The sequence below is a fragment of the Chionomys nivalis genome, chromosome 3 (assembly GCF_950005125.1).
Source record: "Chionomys nivalis chromosome 3, mChiNiv1.1, whole genome shotgun sequence".
In the NCBI taxonomy this organism is placed as follows: Eukaryota; Metazoa; Chordata; class Mammalia; order Rodentia; family Cricetidae; genus Chionomys; species Chionomys nivalis.
In genome coordinates this window covers 120,776,842-120,803,614 of record NC_080088.1, presented here as the reverse complement: position 1 = coordinate 120,803,614, position 26,773 = coordinate 120,776,842, and the positions used below count along the sequence as shown (strand labels likewise).

Below are 26,773 nucleotides of genomic sequence, written 5' to 3'. Positions count from 1 at the left end.
ACCACCTCTTCCTTCACTGGGATCACACCCACCACCTCCTCCTTCACTGGGATCACACCCACCACCTCCTCCATCTCCACCAGGATCACACCCACCACCTCCTCCTTCACCAGGATCACACCCACCACCCCCTTCTTCATCAGGATCATACCCACCAGCTCCTCCTTCACCGGGATCACACCCACCACCTCCTCCATCTCCATTGTGTTCACACCTACCACCTCCTCCACCTCCATTGTGTTCACACCCACCACTTCCTCCATCTCCACTGGGATCACACCCAGTACCTCCTCCTTCACTGGGATCACACCCACCACCTCTTCCTTCACTGGGATCACACCCACCAGCACCTCCTTCACTGGGATCACACCCACCACCTCCTCCATCAGGATCATACCCACCAGCTCCTCCACCTCCACTGTGTTCACACCCACCACCTCCTCCACCTCCACTGGGATCACACCCACCACCTCCTCCATCTCCACTGTGTTCACACCCACCACCTCTTCCACCTCCACTGTGTTCATACCCACCACCTCTTCCATCTCCACCGGGATCACACCCACCAGCTCCTCCTTCACTGGGATCACACCCACCACCTCTTCCTTCACTGGGATCACACCCACCAGCTCCTCCTTCACTGGGATCACACCCACCAGCTTCCTCCTTCACCAGGATCACACCCACCACCTCCTCCATCTCCACTGGAATCACACCCACCACCTCCTCCTTCACTTGGATCACACCCACCACCTCCATCTCCACCGGGATTACACCCACCACCTACTCCTTCACTGGGATCACACCCACCACTTCCTCCTTCATGGGATCATGCCCACCACCTCCTCCATTTCCACTGGGATCACACCCACCACCTCCTCCATTTCCACTGGGATCACACCCACCACCTCCTCCTTCACCGGGATCACACCCACCACCTCCTTCACCGGGATCACACCTACCACCTCTTCCTTCACTGGGATCACACCCACCACCTCTTCCATCTCCACCAGGATCACACCCACCACCTCCTCCTTCACTGGGATCACACCCACCACCTCCTCCTTCACTAGGATCACACCCACCACCTCCTCCATCTCCACCAGGATCACACCCACCACCACCTCCGTCACTGGGATCACACCCACCACCTCCTCCTTCACCAGGATCACACCACCTCCTCCATCTCCACTGTGTTCACACCCACCACCTCCTCCACCTCCACTGTGTTCACACCCACCACCTCCTCCATCTCCACCGGGATTACACCCACCACCTACCCCTTCACTGGGATCACACCCACCACCTCCTCCATATCCACTGGGATCACACCGACCACCTCCTTCATCTCCACCGGATCACACCCACCACCTCCTCCTTCACTGGGATCACACCCACCACCTCTTCCTTCACTGGGATCACACCCACCACCTCTACCTCTGCTGTGTTCACACCACCAGTCTTTTCCCTGCCGCCAACACTTTGTGCCTGGTTCTCACCCACAGGGTTTTAGCCCTCCCACCTTGGTGTCTCTGTGCCTGTCACTCTCCTTACCGCCACCATCTCCACCATGAATAAACAAACATTTATTGAGCGCCAACGGCCCTGATCTCTACAAAGTACGGAAGGCCCACCCTAGCCAGGGCTAGCAGGTCAGGGCTTGGCTGCAGTGTCCCTGTATGAGCTTCAGCCCCGGCAGGGGTCCGGCTGTGGGTGGCGTCCTGCATGCCATTTTCCTGAGGAGAGCAATAAATAAGGCACAAGAGGACCAGGGGGCTGAGCCCTGCAAGTAGAGGGGCTCTGAGGGGCTTAGATGACTCCATGGGAGTGAACAGGTGGCCAGGAGTCCCATCCCCCTTATGGGGAGGGGCAGAGCTGAGGGCAGAAGCCTTGGTGGAGACCAGAGGGTCCTGGGGCCTCCCAGAGTGTCCACAGGCCCTCACCTCTGGGGTCACAAGTGGGTGTGGGAAGACACGGGACAAGTGCAGAAATGCAGGCAGACAGTAGACAGGAGCGAGGCCAAGGCTGGGCCCGGGAACAGCCCCTAGAGCGGAGCATCCTCTGTCCTCCACTTGGGGGTATAACCCTGCTGGTGGCCATCACAGTTGGGGTTCCCGAGGTTGTCCAGGGGCACCACCACCTCGTCTGGGCTAGTGTTCTTGTTCAGCTCCACCACGCGGGGCACCACTGAGGACCAGCGATCTAGACAGAGAATACAGAGAGCGAAAGGGCTGATGGACAGCTTGTGCAAGGCATTGAGCACCACTGAGTACTGGGCACTCTGCAGGAAGGAGAGTATTATCATGTGTATTTTACAGAAGTGAAAATGGATTCAGAGTGGTCAAGATACCTGCCCAGGAGCACACAGCAATACATGGAGGAACAAAGATTGAAGACTGGGTCAGAATGCCTTGGGGCATGCCCTCTACACCAGTGTGTCTTGCTTTTAAGGCTTAATTTAAAAAAAAAAAAAAAACTTCTCCACTATGAGGCTGCCTAGGATCTCCTGTCACCCTGAAACCCCCCCATCTGGCATCATGGAACAGAGAAGGAAGGCTTGGGGTAGAATTGCAAAGGCACCATCCAATGCAGCAGGGGACCTCCTGGTGGCCCCTCCCACCTTCCTGTTCTCTAGACAGCCCAGCCCCCCCCAAAGCCACACTCACCCCTGCGGAGGCGCCCCACGGTGTGTGAGAAGCCGTAGTACTGGTAGACCTCACTCTTGCCTGGATCCTCGTTAATAATGCCCAGGTTCTGGTTCCAGTGAGACCAGTTCACCTCGTCCACCCTGGCAGAGAGAAGCAGTTTGGGGGGAGCCTGCTGTAGCACGAATAATAAAAACCCAGAGACAGATATTGGGGTTCAACCTGAAGACCAGAAAAGCAAAACAGTCAAGCCATGAGAGAGCTCTTACCTCTCTTACCTCTGTGAAATCTTCAGGCTGTCTTATCCGGGCTTATGTTCCTCTCTAGTGCTGGGATTAGAGGTGTGGGCCAGCACTGCCTGGCCTGTATGGCTGCTGGGATTAATGGAGTATGTCACCACTGCCTGGCCCCTATGGCTGACTAGTGTGGCTGGCTTTGCACTCTGATCTTCAGGCAAGCTTTATTTGTTAGATCATAAACAAAATATCACTATAGCCTACAAATACTGTTTCCTGTCACCAACCCCACGTCGTCACCTCCCTGATCTAGCACTCCAGCATGCCCCCCACCTCCAGTCCCTTTCTAGCCCATAGCCCTATCACCTGTATCCACAGGGCTGGGCAGCTGTCACCAGTTTCCCAGATTCCTCAGCACTCACGCACCATAGCTCCCTATTTCCCCTCCCCTGCTCCTGTGGCATCCATCGCTACAGTGTGCTTGTCCTGGCAATTTCTAGAAATATAAATGGAACCATAGGCCTCGTGGCCTTTTACATCTGGCTTCTCACACTTAGGAAGTGGTTCTCAACCTGTGGGTTGTGACCTCTTTGGGGGTCACATATAAAATATCCACATTATGATTCGTAACAGTAGCAAAATTACAGTTATGAAGTAGCAAGGAAAATAGTTTGATGGTTGGGTCTGCACGACCTGAGCAACTGTACTAAAGGGTGGCAGCATCAGGAAGGTTGAGAACCACTGATTTAGCACTGCTTTTAAGGTTCATCCATGCTGTGGCATGGATTAGAACTTCAGTCTTTTTAACGGCTAAATAATATTCCTTTGTATGGATATACCATACTCTCTCTATTCATTCCTTAATGCAAACATTCCTTGACACAGTTTCCTCTTTTACTAGGACGTCGGTAAAGTCTGGTGATAGTCTCTTGGAACAAACTGGCCCCATGTAATTGTGTTTTTCAAAGTTATTTCTTGTTACTTTCCCCACAGCCTCTATTTGTGGAGCAATGGCTCCATATGAGACCCAGCAAGGGAGATACATTTGCAGTTTCTGTAAACTGACGAGGCGTGTGATGTGGGGTTCCTCTTCTGAAGACCTCAGGAGGGGGCGCTGTTACACCCCATCTCACAGATGAGCAAAGTGACAGGGCCTCACTCCCGGGGGCGTGCTAGCCTCTGTGCTGGCTGGTGAGCCCTTGTAACAAAATACTTTACCTTCTAACTGAGTAAAGGCATCAGGAATATGGGTCACTCTGCAGATGAGTTGGGGGTCCCAAGCCCCCAAGCTGATGCTCCCTCAGCCTCCCCATTTCAGACACAACACAACCTCAGCCACAGGCAGCAGACAGAGCATAATGCAGCTGGGTGAGCCCCTTCCATTTCCGCCAGCCCCCCGGGGGGCATGGAGCCTCTGGGCATACGAACATCCCACAGGTACAGGATGCCAGCTGGAAGTTCTAGGTGCCCAAGGAGGCGGTGCCACATTGTGCCCACCTCACAAGTTGTAGGTACCCAAGGAGGTGGTGCCCCATTGTGCTCACCTCACAGTCAAATGAACTTAGGCTGAGAGACCAAGACCCCCCTGAAGGACTGAATTCTAGAACCTCAGAGCCTCAGGTTGCAATGGGTTGGAAACCCAGAAGCACATGGCAGGAGCCTGTCCCTCTGGAGCCGATCCCTCTGGGACCATCTCTCCAGCCTCACCTGAAGCACCATCTGCGGTCTGGAGTGCCATCTGAGCTCTTGCCCACAGTCACCATCTCTCCAGAACGGAATGCCTTCCTCAGGAACACGGGGAAGGAACGCTCAATATCCAGGATCGTGGTGGCCCACTGCCGGAGGAAGGACACGGGTGTGTGGGTAAACTGCCCCAGCAGGCGCCCGGTTCACAGCAACCACGAGCCAAATAAACACCTTTTTTCTTTAGGACAGGCCTCATGTAGCCCAAGCTAGCCTCAAACTTCCTGTGTAGCTAAGGCTGGCCTTCACCTCCCACAGTTCTTTGTTGTTGTTGAGACAGGTTTCTCTGTGTGGCCCGCTGTCCTGGAACTCACTCTGTAGACCAGGCTAGCCTCTGACTCAGAGATCCACCTGCCTCTGCCTGCGGGATTAAAGGCATTGCCACCATCGCCCAGCTGAAACAATAGTTCTTCTGAATGGCTGAGCTAGGTGGGCAGAGCGCCAGCCTCAGGCTCCTCCTGCCTTGAACACCCCCATAAACCCATTTTCCCGGGGGACCCTGTGGGAGAACAGAGCAAAGAGACCCAGGGCAGAGTGGCCAGGACCATGTCCATGTCACAGCAGCAGTGGCTGCTTTCTGGGGTCTGAGGAGTAGCAGGGGCCTCTCCTGTAGGTGTGGTATCTCCTGCTCACCCTGGACTGCCAGGCAGAGAGGAGGGCTGCCGTGGCCTGGGCCCCAGACCTTCACAGAAGGGACAGGAGCTAGGGCTTAAAGGGGGTGGGGGAGTTGCTTCACTTTTACATGAAAATAAGGTGGTCTAGGAAGACCTGGACTCAGAGAAGGGGCCACATGGGAAAGCTAGGAGCAGAGCCATATGGAGTCTCTCATACTTAGACCTGAAGGGTGACCGGGTTAGGGGTGACCTTAATAGTCACTGTGAATTTCCAGGTTTGTGGATGTGCATGGCCCCGGAGTCCCTGATTTCCAGAATCCCAAATAACCCCGGCAGGGAACAGCTCTCCTTCCTGCCATAGGCTTTTCCATCCCTGAGCAGTGGGCCAGCATTTTCATGTGAGCAGAGAAAAGCCCCCAGGAGAATGCTGAGTCCTCCACAAGGGGGCGCCATGACCACTTTGTTCATGCAGATGGGGTGCAGGCACAAGGGTGCCAAGGTATGAACGCATGTCAGGTCAAAGGACCTACGGTGCTGCACTGGCTCCCATCTTGTTTGAGACAGGGTCTCTTGTCTGCTGTCTGCATCCCAGGCTAGCTTGCCTGCCTCGAAGGATCTTCCCATCCCAGCCTCCCATCTTGCCATGGAAGCACAGGATTATAGGTGCTCCCATACCCAGCTTTACAAAATGGGTTGGGGATCTGAACTCAGTCCTTTAGTTTGTTGTCAGCAAACACCTTACCCTGAGCTATCTTTTGAATCAAGGCTCGGCAGAGACTCGGCACAAACCCGTTAAGATGCCCCTGCTGTCTGCTGTGTATCCCTCAGGAGTCCCTATGTTGATGGGGTTTGATTCGGTGCAGTCAACAATTAAGATCAGATGCGGCCTAGGCAGAGCCCCCATGAGGCAGTACCGGAAGACAGACTCAGGCTGTGAGACCAGCTCTGTCTCATGGGCCAAGCCGTCCACCACAGCAGGATGGTGCTCTTGGCAGATACAGCACCATACTTGAACTTCCCGGCCTCCAAAACCATGAGCCAAATGAACCTTTATAAGTGGTTCTGCTTCGGGGATTTATGTCACAGTGACTAAACATGGAGGGCACTCTCTGAGCATGCCCTGTGCTGGCAGAAGTCGTGATATCATGCTGGATGAAGCCAGCTGGGTCCCCTGAGCTGGACCACAGTTGCAAGAACTAAACAGAGGGGGAAAAACGAAGCAATTCTAAGACACAGGCAGCGGCCCTACCTGCCTGTGCATGCATGGGAGGCGAGGAACGTCCATGCATGTCTCACCTGCAGCTTCCAGATATGCTTGCTCTCCTTGGACACCTGGCCCACCGTCTCGCCCATGAGGGCGATCAGCATGTTTAGCAGAAGCACGAAGGTGAGGATGATGTATGTGACCAGCAGGAGGATGAAGACCACGGGATACTTGGCACTGCTCAGCATCTCCAGGTCGCCCATGCCGATGGTGAGCTTGAAGAGGTCCAGCAGGAAGGCACTGAAGGTCTCGCTGTCACGGCACGCGGGGTATGTGGGCACCGTGCAGTTGCTCTGGTCCTCGTCACACACCTTCATGTTGGTGCACGGGTTCAGGAGGGTGACCAGGGCTGTGGGAGGGACACACACGGCTGAGAGGGGATTCCCACCGGAGAGATGGGAGGGGTGAGCACTAGCGTCAGGTTAGCCAGTAGGAAGCCAAGTCAGCAAGCACACGTGGAGCCTCGGGAACACCTCTGCTCACCCCCAAACTCTCTGAGGAGTTAGGGGTTTTCAGAATGGAGGCTGGAGCTACACATCCTTCATCATCTTCTCTCGGGGCACATGTGGCGACTTCTGGAGACAGGATCATCCGTAGTTACAAGAGATGGGAGGGTGGCTATGCTGGCATTGAGTGGTGGAGTCAGGGATGCAGCTACATCCTACGGTGCCTAGGACAAGGGTGGCCCAACCCCATCTGTCCCTAGAAGCCCTGTGCAGTCTGTCACTTGCAGATTTGGAAGCACTCCTATGGACAGACTCCACACAGGTCCCTCTCCCCCGCCCCCCACACCATCCAGAGGTGAAGCCCAAGGCTGATCACAAGTGTCTCACTGTCCCAGAGGCTCTACTCTGTGAGGGTCCTTATGCCTGCACATATCCTAAGTTGTTCTTGGTGCCATCTTTATCTGCTAAGCCCAGATGGAGCTCTGGAGGTTTAGCAGCAACCAACTATGCTACCCTTAAGCCAGCCAGGGCAGGGATGCTGCGGCCCTGCATTCACCAGGCTGTAGGAAGCCACACTGCCTTCATCTCAAGCAGGTGGCCAACACTCTGCAACTCACAGACCAAAGCAATCAAACTGTATAGCCAGATGCTCAAACAGTGTGTGTGAAGGGTTCTGAGACCTGATCTAGGCAGAACAGAAAAAAAAAACCACTCTGTGATCCATTAGCAATGTCTGCTTTGGGCACAAACACGAGTAGCATGAGAATGTGTGCTGTTTGTGCCATATATGGCCTATGACTAGTCTACCCTAACCTGACCTCTCAGTTTCAGCTCTAGTTTGCTCACAGAGGTAGCCACTTCTGCAGCTACTGGCTCTAAAAAATGTTTTCATTACACTCATTTATTTGGCTGTGCCTATGTGGGGGGCAGGGTATCCACACACCATGGCACAAGCGGGGATGAGAGAACAACGGCTGGAAGTCAAGTGCTCCCTTCCACTCTGTGGGTCCACGGATCAAACTCAGGTCATCAGGCGTGACAGCCCCTTTGCCCACTGAGGCATCTCGCCGGCCCTGCATTTTGTAGTTTTTGAACACATGTAGCTTATGTGGCTTCTCTGGCCTGAGACTGCTCATCTGTACTGGGAAGACGAAGGCTTTTGCTGATCGGGGAGAATGCAGCTTGGCTGACCTTGGCCACACATGGGGATCTCAAGCAGGGACACCTCTTGTTCTCGTCTATGGTGATTTCCCTATAGGCCTACTCACCCTCACCCCTGCACCCTAACACTCACCTGAAGCATAGCCGATCATGAAGAGCAGGTAGACCAACAGGAACCGGAAGAGATCTTTAAAGAGAATCTAACAGGGGAGGGGTGGGATATTGTAAAAGAAAAGGCACACACAGGGTTCTCAACCCTCCACTCCCCTGTCCCACCTCTTTCTCCAAACCCCACTCTGTCCTGGCCTAGGCTGGAGCAGGCCCGGTGTCCCCCAGTGCCCTTTCCTCAGGTCTATGGACCACAGAACAGGCACACTGTGACTGCAGAGGGTCCCTGCCCAAACCTTCTGGATCATGATGCTGTAGGTGCCTGTCAGCTTCAGCCCTCGGGTGAAGTAGAGGGCATTCATCCAGCCCAGAGTCAGAGCAAAGACCATCACAGCCAGGTAGGCCTCGATCCCAGCCAGGTAGAGGGCTGCAGAGACGACCACCAACACGGAGTAGATGAAGCTATAGGGCAGTGGAGATGGGGAGAGGCAGAAACGGGGAAGGGACAATGAGACTGAGGAGGGGGCTCATTCTCAAGCCCTTTGGGGCACCGAGAAGTCCCAATGGCTTCAAGACCCCAACAGAGTACAGGGGTACCTGACATCTTGGCATTCAGTCAACCATACAGCTTGATTTTTCTTCCCTGAGACAGGGTCTTTCTATTATGTAGCCCTGGCTGTCCTGGAACTCACTCTGTAGACCAGGCTGGCCTAGAACTCCGAGATCTACCTGCCTCTGCCTCCTGAGTGCTGGAATTAAAGGCATGAGACACCACCATCTGGCTTGAGACACTGGTTCTGAGGTCCTAGAGGACCCCAAAGTCATGTCTTTGGAATTGTTAAGAAAGATTCAGAGGGCTGAAGCAATGGCTAAGGGGTTAAGAACATACTGTTCTTATAGAGGACCTGTGTTTCATTCCCAGCACCTAGATCAAGCAGCTCACACTGCCTTTAACTCCAGCTCCAGGTGATCTGGTGCCCTTCTGACTCCTGTGTATGTGTGCATATATGCATATGAATGCACACATGTGTGTCCATGTGTGCACACACAAAACAATTATAAGAAAATGATTTTTAAAAAGATTGATTGATCCCAAGTTCTGTGGATATTTCATAGCTAAATGTTATTATTTTCTCATTCTAAAGGAAATGGAAAAGATATAGCACACATACAGTGATCTCCATATGCTATGACCTGGCCAGACATCACTAATCAATTGCAACACTTCTCCCTACTAAAAGGAGACAGTATTACAATTCTTAACACCAGCAGGAACTAGCATTCAATTACTGGAATAAGAGGTCAAAATGCTTTCTCTCCATGATATAGTAAAGCCCTGGTCTTGCCCAGCCTTTTGAATATGGCCATCTTGCTGGACAAATCACTCCTAATAGCGTCACCTTTCCCAATATGTAGATGTCCATCCTCACCCAGAAGCTTCTGCCCTGGCAGTTCTACTCACTAGAGCAGCTGGAAGGAGCCATCAACGAAGAGAGAATTCACTCCAGGGCATTTCTTCATGAACAAGTCTTTGATCTGGAAGAGAAGAAACAGCCAGTGACAGGAGTAGAGCCAGAAGGAATGAGGGGAGGAAGAGGAAGAGATAGCAGAGGAGGCAGAGTGAAGGAAAGAGACCATGGGCTCAGCTGCTGAAGCAGGGAAGAGAGAAAAGAGAAGCTAGGTTGCAGAAGGAGGAGGGAAAGGAGGAGGGAGAGAAGGAGAGAGGAGGGGGAGGAGGATGGAGAAAGGGGGGAGAAGAGGAGGGAGAGGAGGAGAGGGAAGAGGAGGAGGGAAAGGAAGAGGGAAAAGAGGAGGGAGAGGAGGAGAGGGAAGAGGGAGGAAAGGAGGAGAGGGACGAGGAGGAGGAAGGAGAGGACAGAGGGAAAGGAGGATTGGGCAGGCAGATGGCCCTGGGCTAAGCACTCACACTGGTGAAGAAGAACAGAACTCCCGTGAAGAGTGTGATGATCTCACCAGCCAGCCTCAGGTAGTCCACTGTGGTGCGGTAAGGGTAGGGTGGCTGGAGGAGGGGTGCAAGAAGGTCCTCATCTGCTCTCAACATCTGGCCCCATCCATAAGCTCCCCCACCCCAAACATCTGGGTCTTCAGCATCTTCCCCTCCCGTCTCCCTCAGAGTCCCTTCCAGGCTCAGAGCCACCTCAGTGCCTGGACATCTTCCTCCCCTCCACAGAGGCTTGTCCTGGGCGGCTCCTGCCCATCGGGCCCCGAGCCAGCACTCACCGTGCCTTCCAGTGGCTGGTAGTAGGCCGTGAGGGTGAAGATGACCATGGCACTCAGGTAGGAGGCCACGTTGATGTAGAAGGACACGGCCCCGAACTTGCGCCATTTGTCCCTCAGCAGTTCGTTGATGGGCTCCACAGCCAGCATCTCGTGGCGGTTCTGTGAAAGGCGGAGGCGGCATGGCTGCCTTTCTGTGCTGGGGATTCAGGCAGGCTCACCACAGCACGGCTTTCCTCTATCCTCACCTCCTCCCCTAAGCCACTCTCCAGCTACAGGAAGTCCGGTGGCCTCAGCACTCAAGGTTCTGCACAGTTCTGCCTCAACTTACCCTTCCTTCATATTCTATAGCACCACAGAACCAGACATTCCTTAAAAAATGTCTATCCCGCAGCCCCTGGTCCTGGCCTCCCTCCCAGCCCCGGCACCCACCTCGATCTTGCTGTTGTAGACCAGGATCTCCAGCACGGACACCTCCTCCCCGCACGTATCCAGGGAGGACAGGTCGTAGAGAGAAGAATACACAGGCCCGTAGGCCCAGTCCTTGAACTTGCGGGACAGGTGACGCGTGTCCTCATCTGTCACCTCCCGCCGGATAATGTGCTGAAAAACCTACAGAGGGGACATTTGCTCTCAGACAGACAGACAGAGACATGTATGATAGATTAACTGACATATGATAGGTGATAGACAGATGATTGATACACAGAGACATAGATAGATTCATGATAGATAATAGATAGGTAGATAGCTGATAGATGGTAGACAGACATTTGATAGAGACATAGATGATAGCTAAACATAGAAAAACAGATGATTGGTATATATAGACATAGATGTTAAACATGATAGATGATGATTGATAGATTGACAGGTGATAGATGATTGATAGAGACATAGATGATTGTGGTGGTTTGAAAAGAAATGGCTCCCACAGGCAGCGTCACTACTAGGAGGTGTGGCTTTGTGAGAGTAAGTATGGCCTTGGTGAAGGAAGTGTCACTGTGGGGGCGGGCTTTAAAGACTCATACATGCTCAAGCCATGCCCAATAATACAGATCACTTCCTGTTGCCTGCAAGTCAAGATGTAGACACTCAGTTACTTCTCCAGCACCGTGTCTGCCTGCACGCCACCAGGTCACACTGTGAGGACAAGGAACAAAACCTCTGAAAATGTAAGCCACCTAACTAAGTGCCTTCCTTTTCAAAAGTTGTCTCTTCACAGCAATACAGACCCTAACTGAGACAATGGTAGAGAGATGACTGATAAATCGTGATGGACAGACACACAGAAAGATAAATGGCTGATAAACTGAGACATAGGTAATAGATGACAGAGACAAATGATAGATAATAGACAGGTGATCAATAGAGACATAGATAATAGATGACTGATGACAGATAAGTAAGTAGGTAGGTAAGTAGATAGATAGACAGACAGACAGACAGACAGACTTTCAATGCTGGGGTAGAACCCCGTGCCTAGACAAGACTTCCACCACTGAGACCCAGCCTCCCTAAGTTACTCAAGTTGTCCTTGAACTTGTTCTGTACCGAGGCTGGTCTTGAACTCCCGATTCTTCTGCCACAGCCTCCCAAGTCACAGGAGTTTCAGGCTGCCCCGTGGTTAGTCCTATCCGGCTTCCTGAGCACTTGTCACCCCCTCAGTTCTTCACTAAAAGCTGCATGTGCCTCACCTCTTTGAACTGTCATAGCAACACTCCACCAGAAAGGGAAACTGATGCACACAGAGGGCAGGGTGGACTGGGGCCTGAGCCTCCCCACCCCCCCGAAGCACTGAAAACCACAGCTACTCTGACCTGGCTCTCAATCAGGGCAATGGCGCCTCCCAAGGGACAGTCCAACAGTGTCTATAGACAATCTGACTGTCACAGTGCGTGGCAGGGGTGCTAGTGGCATCAGCGGATCAACACCAGGCCAACCCACAACACACAGAGGGTACAGACCAACCTCACACACAGCACCCACAGTGCCGAGGCTAGCACACACAGCACCCACAGTGCCGACGCTAGCACACACAGCACCCACAGTGCCCAGGCTAGCACCCACAGCACCCACAGTGCCGACGCTAGCACACACAGCACCCACAGTGCCGAGGCTAGCACACACAGCACCCACAGTGCCGAGGCTAGCACACACAGCACCCACAGTGCCGAGGCTAGCACACACAGCACCCACAGTGCCGAGGCTAGGAATCTCTCCAGGGCGCTGTGAGAGGAGAGGGCCCAGCAGAAGGAGGCAGCAGGCCGGAGGCTGGGACTCAGTTTACATCAGTGACTTATCCTGCCTGGCAGGGCTGGGGCAAGGAGCAACCAGTGGGGATGACTTAGTGGGTCCAGATAAAGCTGAGGAGCCTGACTGGATGTTAGGGAGCCATATCAACTTCTGGAGACGCCATGCCTACTTCCTGGAGTGCGCCTGCAGAGATGGACATGGGGGTCATAAATGCCAGGAGTAGCCCCAGGGGGAGCTGGGCCCACTCACTCCGATCTTGCCCGTCTTGGCAGCCATCATGAGGGGAGAAAGGCCATCATTGTTGAGCACGGTCTCCAGGTTGCTGTCAGGGAAGAGGCGGGAACACTTGAGAAGCAAGAGGTCGTACATCTTGGTGACAAACTTGGTGTTCTCGCGGGTGTTGTCGGCGATGGCCACCAATGCGTGCAGCACCGTGTTGCCTCGCGAGTCCTGCCGCCTCATGTCTGCTTTCTTGTGCGGGTTCTCCGTTAAGTAGTTGACGATGTGTGGCTGGTTGGTGCAGGCCGCCAGGGACAAGGGCAGCTCCCCTGGGGCCAAGGAAACTGAGGGTCAATGCAGGGGACCACGCTAGGGATGGGGACAGATGCCACCCCCTGCTCCACACAACTGTGTGGGCCTGGGGCGTCTCATGGTGGTGCAGGAGAGGCAGGGGTTGGCTATCTGGGGACATGGCTGTGCAATCTGAAAGCTGTGTGGGTCTGGACTCCTGGTGGCAGGATTTTTGTGGGATTTTGACTCTGAGTCCCATGTCATGTGTGGTGTTAGCAGGATGATGTTCAGAGTATTTCATTGGTTTAACTGTGGCAACACTGTGGCAATCTGGACTGTGACATCCCACTCATCATATGATGTTAGTCAGAACAAAAGATGCTTGCATATTAGGTGCTGGTACTGACATTCCGCCACAGTCCTACAGCTACGGACGGGAAAACTGAGTTTCATGCAGTTAGTCACGTGCCCAGGGGGAAGCAAGGTGAGGATTTGAACCCAGGTCCTGTCTGAACACTCCGCAGAGTTCCCACTCTGAGGCATGGCCTGGGGGATGTATACCACAGGGCGGGCCAGGACCTGTGGGAGCCCAGCTCTGAGTGTGTGGAGAGTCACCAGGGCAGCAGACACCAACCTGTCCCCGGTCTCCCACCCTTAGTCTCCAATGCTCACCAAAGTAGAAGTAGCCACCCTCATCTTTGGGCTGGAAGAAGCGCCCTCGGGCCTGGGCATGCACGTCGGCTCCCTGGGCCACCAGCAGCTCCACGTAGTGTTTGCAGCGCCGTTCAATAGCGATATGCAGGGAAGTCTGACCTGGGGAGAAAGAAAGGTAGCCAGGCTCTGGCATGGCAGGGGTCTGACCACGCCTGCTGAGGGCTACAGAGTGGACTACCAGGTGTGGAAACTGGGCTAGGGACCTCAAGACCAAGCCTTGGCTAGCTATCATGGAAAGGCTGTCATGGAATTTGGGGTGCATGACAGCCAGTGCCTGCTGCATGCTAAAGCACACTTTTAGGATCACAGGAAAAATGATCTGTGGGTTCCAAGGGCAAAAACTCAGAGACACAGACTCTAATTCTAGAGGGCGCTATGCCCTCCGAGCCTCAATTTTGACTGCTCGCTGGAAGATGCACGATCTTTGTGGGTTCTATCAGAGTCCAGCAGGAGTATAAGCTTCTCGAGGGCCACGGATGGGGTACACCGCCTGGGAAAGATGCCCATGGCATAGTGGCGGGGAAAAGGGAACGCCCACCCAGCCACTAGGTTAGCCAAATCAACCCTGGAGGTCAGAGCAGGGATAGGTTAGCTGGCCCGCTTACCCCAACACCCATGAACTTCACAGACTTTGCTGACATTTTGCAGTCTTAGTAAATGTCAGCTTTTGTTCCTAGGTTCTCCGAATCGGGGAGCAGGGAATTTATGCACATGACACCTTTGCCTCCTGGAACCTCTGGCTCAACACGGTGCGCTGTGGAGCCTCCAGTGGCCTAGGTGTCCAACCCCATAGCCTCTAGGGTTCAGTTTCCTAGATCATGGGCATCAGATAACAACGGGATCCTGCATCCCGGAGACTCAGACTCTCAATCTGAAATTCAGAATAGCGAAGGGCCAGGGGCTGGCTGCTGCCCCTCACTCGTCATCCCCTTGTCTGTTCAGTGACCCACCTCGGTAGTAGATGTCCCTGAAGGGCGAGTTGATGAACTCGCGCATGTTGCCGGTCTGCTCTGCGATGTCCAGCAATACTGGGATGGTGTCATTGCGGCCATTGCTCAGGTTCAGCAGCGCCTTGGGCAGGCAGGTCTTCCCCGTGGATGGCTCTGGGGGGCGGCAGGAAAAGGCTCAGAGCCCGGCTGTGACTCTAGGGCAGGGGCAGGATCCTGGGCCTAGCTGTCCCATGTCTCTGAGATGCCTTCTGCCTACTTGATGAGGACACAGTGCCCGTCTCTCATGGCACTCAGGGTGCCCATGAACTTATGGAAATAGATACACACTGACATACAGGAGGCCACAGCCTATAGACTAGCGTGTACTTAATATTATTTGGGGAGATTTCTCTTTGACGCAGGGTCTCATTATGAAGCCCAGGCTGGTCTTGAACACTCCATCTTGCCTCAGCTTCCAGAGTGCTGGATTACAGGTGTGTGCCACTATACCCTGCACTTGAGGGAAGTTTTTAATTTTTTAGTTTATATTATGCATATGGGTGTACTGCCTGCATGTATGTCTGTCTGTGCACCATGTACATGCAGTGCCCATGGATGGTTGAAGTGGGCATCAGAGCTCCTAAAACTGAAGTTACAGATGATTGTGAGGCACCATGTGGGTGCTGGGAACTGAACCCAGGTCCTCTGCAGGAGCAGCGAGTGTTCTAACCACTGAGCCATCTCTCCAGTCCACAGAGGGAATGTTAGAAAGGGCACTGAAAACAGGGAGCTAAAGACCAATGAGGTGGGGATACAGAGAGACACTCCGCACATATAGGGAGTGTGTGTGTGTGTGTGTGTGTGTGTGTGTGTGTGTTAAAAAAAGTCAGCCAACATCTTTTTGTTGGTTTTTGTTGTTGTTTTGAGGCAGGGCCTCACTATATAGCTCAGGCTATCCTGGAACTCACTACACGGACCAGGCTGGCTTTGAACTGAGAGGACCGCCTGCCTCAGCCTCCTGAGTGCTGGGATTAAAGGCGTGAGTCACCATGCCCAGCTCCAACCATCCAGCTTCACCACGGGACCAGCAGAGCCTCTCTCCATCCCTCTATTCCACTCCCCCTTCATTTCTAAGTATACAGGTGCTCCCACCTTCACGGTGGCCAGAGGTCGGCACTGGGTGCTCCCACCTGCACGGCGGCCAGAGGTCGGCACTGGGTGCTCCCACCTGCACGGCGACCAGAGGTCGGCACTGGGTGCTCCCACCTGCACGGCGACCAGAGGTCGGCATTGGGTGCTCCCACCTGCATGGTGGCCAGAGGTCGGCACTGGGTGCTCCCACCTGCACGGTGGCCAGAGGTCGGCACTGGGTGCTCCCACCTGCACGGCGACCAGACGTCGGCACTGGGTGCTCCCACCTGCACGGCGACCAGACGTCGGCACTGGGTGCTCTCTCCATCACTCTCCCCCACTTCTGAGGCAGGGTCTCCCACTGGATCAGTGAGGCTGGATCAGGAGAATCTGCCCGTTTCCCCCTCCCCAGAGCTGGGATCCCAGAGGTGCCATCTTGCCTGGCTCTTTCTGTGGATTCTGGAGATCTGAACCCAGGCTCTTGTGTTTGCACAGCAGGTACTTACACTACCGACTGTCTCCCCTTCAATCAGCTCTGAAAGCAGGACATACCAAACAGCACGTACCCACCCGTGGGTTTCCTGTCCCACAGAGCATTTACACTAGTGTCCTAGAGGGAAGGGAAGAGCCACCGTGCTCCCAAAAGTGTGGATGGAATATGCAGAGGATGTGACATCTTAAGTGGGATGGAGTGTCAGGGGGTCCCACAGATGCAGTTAAGTGTAAACGTTTTCCGTAACTGTCCAACTTCTTTGGGGGTCAGTCTGCCAGGTGCCTCTCACCTCCCCCTGCATCACCAACACCCTATTCCAAGTTTCTGTCCCTCACTGTGATGTGTTTGGCTATAGGAACTAGCATCTTTCTCCAGACAATCGTAAAAAGCAAATCCCCCCACCCTACCACTAATCAGGCCTGGAAAGTGGATTCAAACTGTGACAACGTGGGATGAGGCCAGCTCTGCAGGCTGGCACCTCAGAGTGGAAGTCTTGGCTTCCCCGCTAGTTTGATGGCAAGCAAAGGAACACCAATGAATCAACCAACATTGTGATTAGCAGGACCCCGGGTAGCAATGAGCCCTCCGTACATAACTATGCTGCTCTAGGTCTCCTATGGGAAGGAGTGGAGGACCACCTCCCCAGCTGCAGGAAGAGCTGGAAGCCTGGGAAACTTCCAGCCCGACCGCAGGACTGAGCTACAGTCTTTCTCTCCAGCTGCTCCTTCCTGTCACCTGGGCAGCTGACCCGGGATAACACCAGCTAGCTGTTTGTCAAATGCATCAGTGATTACAGCTTCCCACGGGCATCCAGTAGGGGCTGTCCTGAGTGCTGGCCAAAGCCCTGGGGGCTGTGCAGATGGACCCCCTTCCCCCAATCTCTGGCCGAAGAGTAGTGTCAATCCCCTGTTTTATTATCACCAGGCAACCACCAGCTCTCCATGGCAACCCAGGTCCCGCCCCAGCCCTAGAGTCCCAGTCTTTGAGAATGCTGTTCCCAGCCAGCCGAGATCCTCAGCACCTCCCTTCTCCCCACCCCTGCCCCAGTGTCTGTTTTACCTATTTTTTCACACCCTTTGACTGTCATCTCTGCTACCATCACCAGAACCAGGCACTGCCTCTCACAAGCCCAAGATACTCCGCTGGTGTGACCAGCCTCTGAGGTCCTCCTTCATCCACTTGTCACTCCAGAGATCGTGGTGGGCCACCGGGTCTTTGTACTGACCATCACTTCACTGCCTCCCACTCTGAAATGCTCCTCCCTCCCTTTACACAGCTGGTGCAACTCACTCAGACTTCCTTCAGGGGTTTACCTCCTCCAGGAAACCCTCCTGGGTTTCCCCTCACGGGCTCTAATATTCCAGGACAGCCTCTTGTAGAAACATTTTTACGGTTTTAACTGGGTACTTATTTCTGTGGCTGTCCCACCTGGAAGCCTGAGACGCACCTGAGACCAGGGCTGTTCTCTGCCTTGCTCCTCGGTTCCTCATTTCAGCCCCATCCTACCCCTAGCCCTGACCTCTCTACCTGCATCAGCCCATTGCCTGGTACTTCATCGGTGGCCGATGGCATCTTGCTGAATCAGTAAGAACCCACTAAAGGGGCTACCCAGGCACCTCAAGTAATCCCACATCACAGCCGGCACAAGGGCAATGGGAACTAGGGCTTCACATGCACTCCTGTGGTTATGGAGAATGAGTCTAAGCCCTGCTAGAGAAGAAGCAATTCCTCAGCTGACCACCAGGGGGACGTCTCTGGCTATGGCGCCTGCCGGAGCCAGGGACCTTAAATTGCCCATTGACAAATGGGAGATTGTGAAACTACCCAAATTGGGGGCAGGGCGTGGGGACAGAGATTCCACCCTGAAAATCAGATGAGCTCATCAACCTCCAGCCAGAAAAACACGCAGAGGAGGAGCCAGGTTTTGTGACGCCTGAAGCCTGAACAATCTGGGGGCGCTGCTGTGGACCATGAACGATGAATACAAAAGCCAGTACCAAAAGCCTAGACAGAGTTTGTTCTTAGTAAGAGAGCCCTAAAGCTCTGCTGGTGTCCCCTGTCCTCAATGCTACAACCTCAGGCCCAGTCAAGTCCCATGCTACAACCTCAGGCCCAGTCAAGTCCCCACCCAAATCCACACTGATACTGTCTAGGGGTTTCAATCTGGACTAAGAGTTCCCCACCTCAGTCCCAAGCCCAAAGGAAGCCAGAAGCTTGGAGGACCAGCTCCTTGGGACTCTGTCCTGCCCAAAGCCTGGACAGTAGCCTTGCACCAGATCTGTTCACTAGAACATTCCCTTTGCCTGAAGTGTGGGGTGAACAGGAGAGGGATATGTGGCCGACAGGTGCCACCAACATACTCCGTGGCCTCTCACAACTCCAAGCTGGCGCCCACTACAGGATCAGGCATCACCGTACTTTGTAGAACCCAGTAGTTCTCAAAAAATGGGCACAGAGATTTGGAAGAACCCAGTAGTTCTCAATAGACGGGCACAAAGATCTGGAAGGAATTGTAACCTTGTAAGAATCAAATCTAGGAGCTGGGCGGTGATGGCGCACGCCTTTAATCCCAGCACTTGGGAGGCAAAGGCAGGCGGATCTCTGTGAGTTCGAGACCAGCCTGGTCTACAAGAGCTAGTTCCAGGACAGGCTCCAAAACCACAGAGAAACCCTGTCTCGAAAATCAAAAAAAAAAAAAAAAAAATCAAATCCAGGGGGTGGAGAGATGCCATAGTAGTTAAGAGCATTAGGAACTCTTCCAGAGGTCCTGAGTTCAATTCCCAGCACCCACATTGTGACTCAGAACCATCTATAATGAGATCTGATGCCCTCTTCTGGCCTGCAGGTATACATGCAGATAGCACACCATATACATAACATACATGTTTTAAAAAGATTAAAAGAAGAAACCTGTCTTGAAAAATATTGTAAAATAAATAATTTATTTAAAAAATCAGATTGCTACTCTGTGAGCTCAAGATTAGCCTGATCTATACAGTGAGTTCCAGGATAGTCAGAGCTGTTACTCAGAGAAACCCTGTCTCAAAATCGCCCCCCACCCAAAATCAGGTTGATAAAAGCAAATTACAACAGTAAAAGAGAAAGAGAAAGAAAGAAACAAAGAAAGAAAGAAAGAAAGAAAGAAAGAAAGAAAGAAAGAAAGAAAAGAAAAGAAAAAAAGGACAGCCTGAAGAACTCTGGGGAAAGTGACCCCCAGCCTGAGTCATCTGCTTTGGCACGAAGTTTACTATGAAGTATCAAAAAACAAAGGGGTGTCTCTGGTGACCACCTCTCCAAACTTTCTCAGGCTTGAGTTCCAGGCTAATCAGGTCAGACTTGCTGAGACAGGCACTGCTTTGGGGCAAGGGGCACACTTTGCACTGACTTGTGCGGTCCTCTGGCCAGTCCTCTCTAGGGACCTCATACCAGCGCACGGTGGCAGCTGGTCAGTGCCTGGTTACAGGTGAGGCCAGGGCAGCTCGCAAAGACATGGGGTTCACAGGGATCTGAGGGTGGATAGGACAAATGGACCCTGCAGAGGGAAAGTTGGGCGGGGTGGGGGGATAGCCCAGGGAGTCAGGTCAGGGAAGGGGCTCGCAAGGGTGAGGCAGATCTCTAGACATATAAGCAGGAACCCCTACCTACCACCCTACTTACCCCTGGGGGACAGGGGATCCTGGTTGCCTGTGTTTAGCACTGTCAGCCATGCCATGGAGAAGCCACAGCACCATGTTTAGTGTTAGAAGTGTGTTAGAGTCCCCATGGTTAAACTCTGTAAACATTCTTCTACAGGAATGAATATTCGTGGTGGTCAAGACCCAGAGAGGTTTGGTAATGTGGTAAAGGATGTACCCAGACTCTGCCCAATGATCTACTGATGTGTTTACCCAGACTCTGCCTGATGATCTACTGATGTTTGGGGTCCAAAGAGAGCTGCAAAAGGGGAAAGGCATTGCACAAAGCCGAGAGATACCCCTTCTACCCTCCCACATGCTATGCCCACCAGGGCAGCTCACCCCGGAACTCCTCATCAGTCAGGCGCTTCTTGTGGGTCAGTAAGAAAGAAAGCAGTCCATCCAGGTCGGCAGTGGAGCCCCGGGACACGATGTCAAAGAGGATGGGCCGGTTGAAGACTTTGAGGATGGGGGGTGGTTGGGGTGCAGGAGCCTTGGGGCTCTGTGGCTGCTTCCTGGAGGAGGGAGAAAGAAGGACACCAGGAGCTTATCCTCGTCCTGCCCTGCCTCCTCCTTAAGGAGCCAGAGGCTGGGGGAAGACCAAACTGATGAACCATATAGAATGCTTTATCCGAGAAAGGATAAGCTGGCCTACAGTATGTTGGGTGGAAAAACAGAAGGAAAATCAGACAAGCCTGCTCATAGTGCTACCCACCCATCTACCCACCTTCTCTCCCTCCATCTACCCACCCATCCATCCACCCACCCATCCATCCACCCACCCACCCATCCACCCACCCACCCACCCATCCACCCACCCATCCACCCACCCACCCATCCACCCACCCACCCATCCATCCACCCATCCATCCATCCACCCACCCATCCATCCATCCATCCATCCACCCACCCATCCACCCACCCACCCATCCACCCATCCATCCATCCACCCACCCATCCATCCACCCATCCATCCATCCATCCACCCATCCATCCACCCATCCATCCACCCACCCACCCATCCACCCATCCATCCATCCATCCACCCATCCATCCACCCATCCATCCACCCACCCACCCATCCACCCACCCACCCATCCACCCATCCACCCACCCATCCATCCACCCACCCACCCACCCACCCACCCATCCATCCACCCACCCACCCACCCACCCATCCACCCACCCATCCACCCACCCATCCATCCACCCACTCACCCATCCACCCATCCACCCACCCATCCATCCATCCATCCACCCACCCACCCACCCATCCACCCACCCATCCACCCACCCATCCATCCACCCACTCACCCATCCACCCATCCACCCACCCATCCATCCATCCATCCACCCACCCACCCACCCACCCACCCATCCACCCACCCACCCATCCATCCATCTAACCACCCACCCACCCACCCATCCATCCACCCACCCATCCATCCACCCACCCACCCATCCATCCATCTACCCACCCACCCATCCATCCATCCATCCACCCACCCACCCATCCATCCATCCATCCACCCACCCATCCATCCACCCATCCATCCACCCATCCACCCACCCATCCATCCACCCACCCATCCATCCACCCACCCATCCATCCACCCACCCACCCATCCATCCATCCATCCATCCGCCCACCCATCCATCCATCCATCCACCCACCCACCCATCCATCCATCCACTCATCCACCATCCATCCATCCATCCATCCATCCACCCACTCATCTAGCGTCCCATCTATCCTACCACACCACCTGTCCACCATCTACCCCTCCTCTCACATTCCCACTCACCTTTCCCTCCACCTACCCATCCACCCATCATTTATTGAATACTGAACACTGTGGGGGGGTGAGGGGGAGAGAGAGGAGAGAGGGGAGAGAGGGAGAGAGAGAGAAACGGAGAGGGAAGGGGAGAAGGAAGGAAGGAGGGAGGGAGATCTAGTGTAGTTCAGGCTGGCTTGATCTTGAATCTCCTGCCTTCACCCTTGTGTGCTGGGACCACAGGCATGTGCCGCCATGCCTGGTTTCTGTAAGGCTGGGGATGGAAGCCAGGGCTGGGGATGGAAGCATACAAGGCTGGCACTCTGCCACCTGTACCTACTGCCTGGCCCTTGAGGAACACTGTCTATGGTACATACAGACAGGAAGAAAGCAGGGAAGGAACAAAGTAAAAGAGAAGGAGCGCATCTCCTCACTCACTCACTCACAGATTCACGTCATCACCTCAGGGGCTTAATCCAGCGCCCACAACACAGTAAACACGCAATCCATGTTAGCTACCGCCACCCTCATTCCTGAGGGCCGTGTGTCTGACGTCTGTATGTTCATAGGATAGAGCTGAGCTACAGAGGCAGGCAGAAGGATGATAAGACCAAGAGAGGGCTAAGGAAAACGGAGACACTCATTTAGTCATTCAGCAAACATTAAATGGGCAATGGTTGTACGCTAAGTTCTGGGAGAGAAAGGGCTAGCCTGGACACTATGAGGACAGAGAGCCTTGCTGTGCTGTGTTGCCATCCAGCCCAGCCCTGAACGAATGGGATGCAACAGAGAGAACATGAATGAGAAGACAGAGGGGAAAAGATGGAAGCAGAGGGGCCAGGAAGGGAGAAGAGAGAGGCAGGGAACAGTCACCTGGGGCTAGAAGAGGCAGGCCTAGGCCAGGCAGTCTCTCCCCTTCAATTCTCTGCTCAGGGCCCAAAGGAACCATGGGAAAGGGGGTATAGCCATGGACTGGGACCTTATAAAGTGCAGCCTTGTTCACAGAGCCAGGACCAGGGCATCCTCCTATCCATGTGGGTATACTGTCTAGATGCCACCTTTCTGAGAAGTCTCCTGTCTCCGGTCCCTCCCCAACCTTAGCACCTCCCATCTAGAATCATGTATTTTCAAGTTTCTTCACCTGCCATTGCCCCACCCACCCTGAAGTTGACTGTGCTTCTGAGTTAGGTGCTGAAATCTGGTCTGACTCACTGCAGGAGCTTGGAATCAATCAATTCCACTTCTGGGCAGTTGTGATGCTCAAGAAACACCAGAGAGTCCACAGATACTAAGAGCCAGCTCTCGGCTGTGCAAAGATGGAGAAGGTGAGCAGGCTCCATTCTGCATGGCAGCCAGTCTTTCGTCAGCAAGGGCTAGAGGACCCCAGCTCCAGGCCTCTCTAGACTTCAGAGGGGCACTCAAGGACACACACGGAGGCCCTGAGGGGTTTCCAGGAAGGAAAAGGGCTGATGTCCAAGCTGTGTCAAGCCTGGAGAAATGTCTGCTAAGAGCCTAAAGGTCAGGGACAGAGGGCTTCCACACCAGCTGGGGATGGATGAAGGGCAGATGGGAATGAACTGGAAGGTGGATGCATGAATGAGTGGAAAACGGAGCTGGGTGAGTGAACTGGTGGTTTGCAAAGAGGAAGGAGGAAGGGAGAAGAAGCAGGCAGCCATCAAACATTTAGTGAACGAGTGTGGAGTGGCGCGACACACCTGTAACCCTGAGTCAAGAGGCCGAGACAAGAGAACTGTGAGAAAGGCCAGTCGGAGCTGCATACGGTGGCGTGTCTCAAAAAAGAAAAAGATGAAAAAAAAAAAGATGAATGTAATGAAGCCAGGCAGTAGTAGCGCATGCCCTTAATCCCAGCACTTGGGAGGCAGAAACAGGTAGATCTCTGTGAGTTTGAGGCCAGCCTGGTCTACAGAGCGAGTTCCAGGACAGACTCCAAACCTACACAGATAAACCCTGTCTCGAAAAACAAAAAACAAAACTAAAAACCAAGCAAACAAACAAAAGAAATGTAATGAATGAATGATTTCTGAAGTGGCGGCTGGATGGCTGGAGGTCCTAGAGACATTTTGAAGTGCATATGAACAGACAGATTGATGACGAGAGGGATGCATTTGGATGGGTGGATTATAGGTGTGCAGACTGGACAAGCAGGGGACGGGCACTTGGATGGCAGTGAAGCAGAAAATGGCTGCATGGGTGGACAGACCTGCATACATACGTGGGTAACAATGAACAAGTACACTGTTGGGTGTGGTGGGTGGACAGACAAGCGGACAGATGGGTTGGTGGATGAAAAGGCTAATGAAATATAGGGTATGGTGGCCAAGTCTTTAATCCCAGCACTTGGGAGGCAGAGGCAGGAGGATCTCTGAGAGTTCAAAGGCAGCTTGGTCTACTTGTAAAGCCAGAGTTACATTAGGGGGGGGGGGTGAAGTGACAGATAGGCATCGGTAGTTATATAAGGGAGTAGATAAATGTATGTATATACGGACAGGTGGACAGATGGAGAGATGGTGGACAGGTAGAAGGATAGATGAGGAATGGGTGGATTGGTGAGTGGGTAGTGGAGAGGAGGTAGAAAGATAGATGTGTCTGTGTATGGTTGGGATGGATGAACAAAGAAACAGATGGGCAAAGAGATGCATGGGGAGTGATGGAGGGAGGGATAAGTGGGTGGGTGGGTGGATGGATGGATGGATGAATGGATGGATGGATGGATGGATGGATGGATGGGTGGGTGGATGGGTGGGTGGGTGGATGGATGGATAGATGGGTAAGTGGATGGATGGGTAGATGGATCGGTGGACAGATAGGTGGATGGACGGACAGTGGGTGGATGGATGGATGGATGGGTGGGTGTGTAGGTGGATGAGTGGGTGGGTGGATGGATGCATGCATGCATGGGTAGGTGGACAGATGGGTGGGTAGGTGGGTAGGTGATGGATTTAGTACAGAGGAAGCTTCCCACCAGACAGCCAGGAATACTCACTCTATGGCCCTCCTCCTCCACCTCCTGTTGTCACTGGGGTGGTGACGGTAAGTGCCGTAGTCGAACAAGGAGTCCATGGGTGCTTTCTTGGGCCCGGGTACTACTGAGGACTCGTACAGGGTGGACTCCAAAAGGTCAATGGGGTTGGGAACCCCCTTGCGGAAAGCACCTTGGAACTTCATACGCAGGTTCGGACGCCCATCACCGGGGCCAGCAGGACGGCTAGCATCAGTCGGTGAGAGCGAAGAGGAGCCTTCCTCCCCCTCAAACAGATTGGCCAGGGAAGAGAGGGGGAAGGCCTCCCCACCAGAGGTGCCACTCTCATCTCCAGGGGGCTCAGTCACCTCCCCAGGTGCCACACGGGGGCTGTCACCAGGATCCGCCATGCTGGTCCCAGATCTGTTTCACTGTTCAGCCTGCGGGGGACAAAGGGGATCAGGCAAAGCCCAGCCAATAGTGGAGGTCCAGGAAGCCCCCTCCCACGTGGGCAAACAGCGCTGCTGCCAGTTGCTTCAAAGCCACCGCTGTAATGACAGGGGCTGAGGTGGCCACTCCCAGATGTGGTCAGCGGCCAGCCCCAGGCAGGAGCCATAACAGGGGCCTCCTTGAGAATCTAGAGATATGCATCGGCCTCCAGCTCAGTTATCCAGACTCTAGCTGGATAAGAAGGGCTAAGAGTCCCTTCAGAGCCTGGATATTGACCCCTTTGGCCCGTGTCACACCAAACCAATCAGCATTTCACAGCCTGTTTCTTCACCTATGAGCCGGGGGACACAAGCTTCACAGGGAAGCAGAGAAGACGTGGGACAATGCCCTGCATGCCTAGAAGCGCCGCCTTGGTCAGTAGGTACTCTGAGGAGCCATGTGGACCTACTGCACAGGAGTGGGCCCCACAGCCCCTCCAGCATCATCGTGACCCTTCCTATGGGTCTGTATTGGAGGCTCCCAGATTTAAATTGAGGTTGGGGCTAAGTAATGCTCCTCCTGTCAGCCTGACCGGCTCCTGCCCACCTGTGTACCCAACTGTCCCCTCCACTGAGAAATCTGCCCTACCCCTTAGACGTGTGCTCTCTCTCTCTTGTCTCTTTCCTAGATTAACTGCCAGGCTGTGATACCCAGGCAGGGAACAGACCCATCCTGAGTCTCCACAGGATGAAAGACCAGAGACAAAGGCGTCCTTTGTGCCCATTTCTCAAATGAAGAAACTGAGGCTTCCACGGGGCAGACACACGGCTTGTGAAGACAAGACTTTCCAATTCTCAGGCCCAGAGTGAGCTCACTTAGAGCCAGCAGGGCAGGGCTCCCTACAGCTAGGCCCTGGGTATCCTAGAATCTTTTTCTTGCCAGTTGAGTACACACAGGAGTTTGTGTGTGTGTCCTTAGACCCCACACTAAGAAAAACAACAAACTAATGCCCATCATGTTTGCTTTGCAACTGCCAGGAGATGCTGCCCAGGTGGGAACATGGCAAGGGGCCTCCCGTGTGGGCAAAGCCGGGCACGTAGAGGGGAGGAATGTCTGGCAGGGGCTGGCTTCTCTCTTGATGCCAGCAGGAAGAGAGAAGCTGGACTTTGGATTCACTCAGGCTTGGTTCTAATGTCAGCTTTGCTGTTTGCCCAGAGTGTACCCGTGGGCAGGCAGGTCACTGGAGGGCCAGAGCCTCTGTGTTCCCCTCTGGATAATGGGCACAATGGCGGCTTCTTCAGACCTACAGCAGGAGGAATGAGGCCGAGTCTAGTCGGCTCTCTCTCTGGGCCTTGGTTTCTCACTTGTAAAACTAGGGTGACCACACCTCCTCCTGGGGTCTCCCATGTATGTAAAGCGTCACTCAG

General features: G+C 53.7%; 1 protein-coding gene across 1 annotated transcript in view; it reads right to left on the bottom strand.

Annotated features, from left to right (window-relative positions):
* Positions 1-1,660: 1,660 nt before the first annotated feature.
* The window catches only part of Trpv4 (transient receptor potential cation channel subfamily V member 4), a 36,769-nt gene continuing 11,656 nt past the window's right edge, over positions 1,661-26,773 (bottom strand). Inside the window, exons 2-16 of the mRNA XM_057764794.1 lie at positions 24,942-25,357; positions 20,505-20,677; positions 14,886-15,038; positions 13,894-14,034; positions 12,961-13,259; positions 10,888-11,067; positions 10,459-10,617; positions 10,145-10,237; positions 9,680-9,753; positions 8,514-8,679; positions 8,243-8,309; positions 6,535-6,851; positions 4,589-4,716; positions 2,667-2,788; positions 1,661-2,202 (exon numbers count right to left, since the gene is read on the bottom strand). Of these exons, the coding sequence (XP_057620777.1) occupies positions 2,045-2,202; positions 2,667-2,788; positions 4,589-4,716; positions 6,535-6,851; positions 8,243-8,309; positions 8,514-8,679; positions 9,680-9,753; positions 10,145-10,237; positions 10,459-10,617; positions 10,888-11,067; positions 12,961-13,259; positions 13,894-14,034; positions 14,886-15,038; positions 20,505-20,677; positions 24,942-25,327 (2,616 nt within the window). The 5' untranslated portion in view covers positions 25,328-25,357 and the 3' untranslated portion in view covers positions 1,661-2,044. The remainder of the gene's footprint in view (positions 2,203-2,666; positions 2,789-4,588; positions 4,717-6,534; positions 6,852-8,242; positions 8,310-8,513; positions 8,680-9,679; positions 9,754-10,144; positions 10,238-10,458; positions 10,618-10,887; positions 11,068-12,960; positions 13,260-13,893; positions 14,035-14,885; positions 15,039-20,504; positions 20,678-24,941; positions 25,358-26,773) is intronic.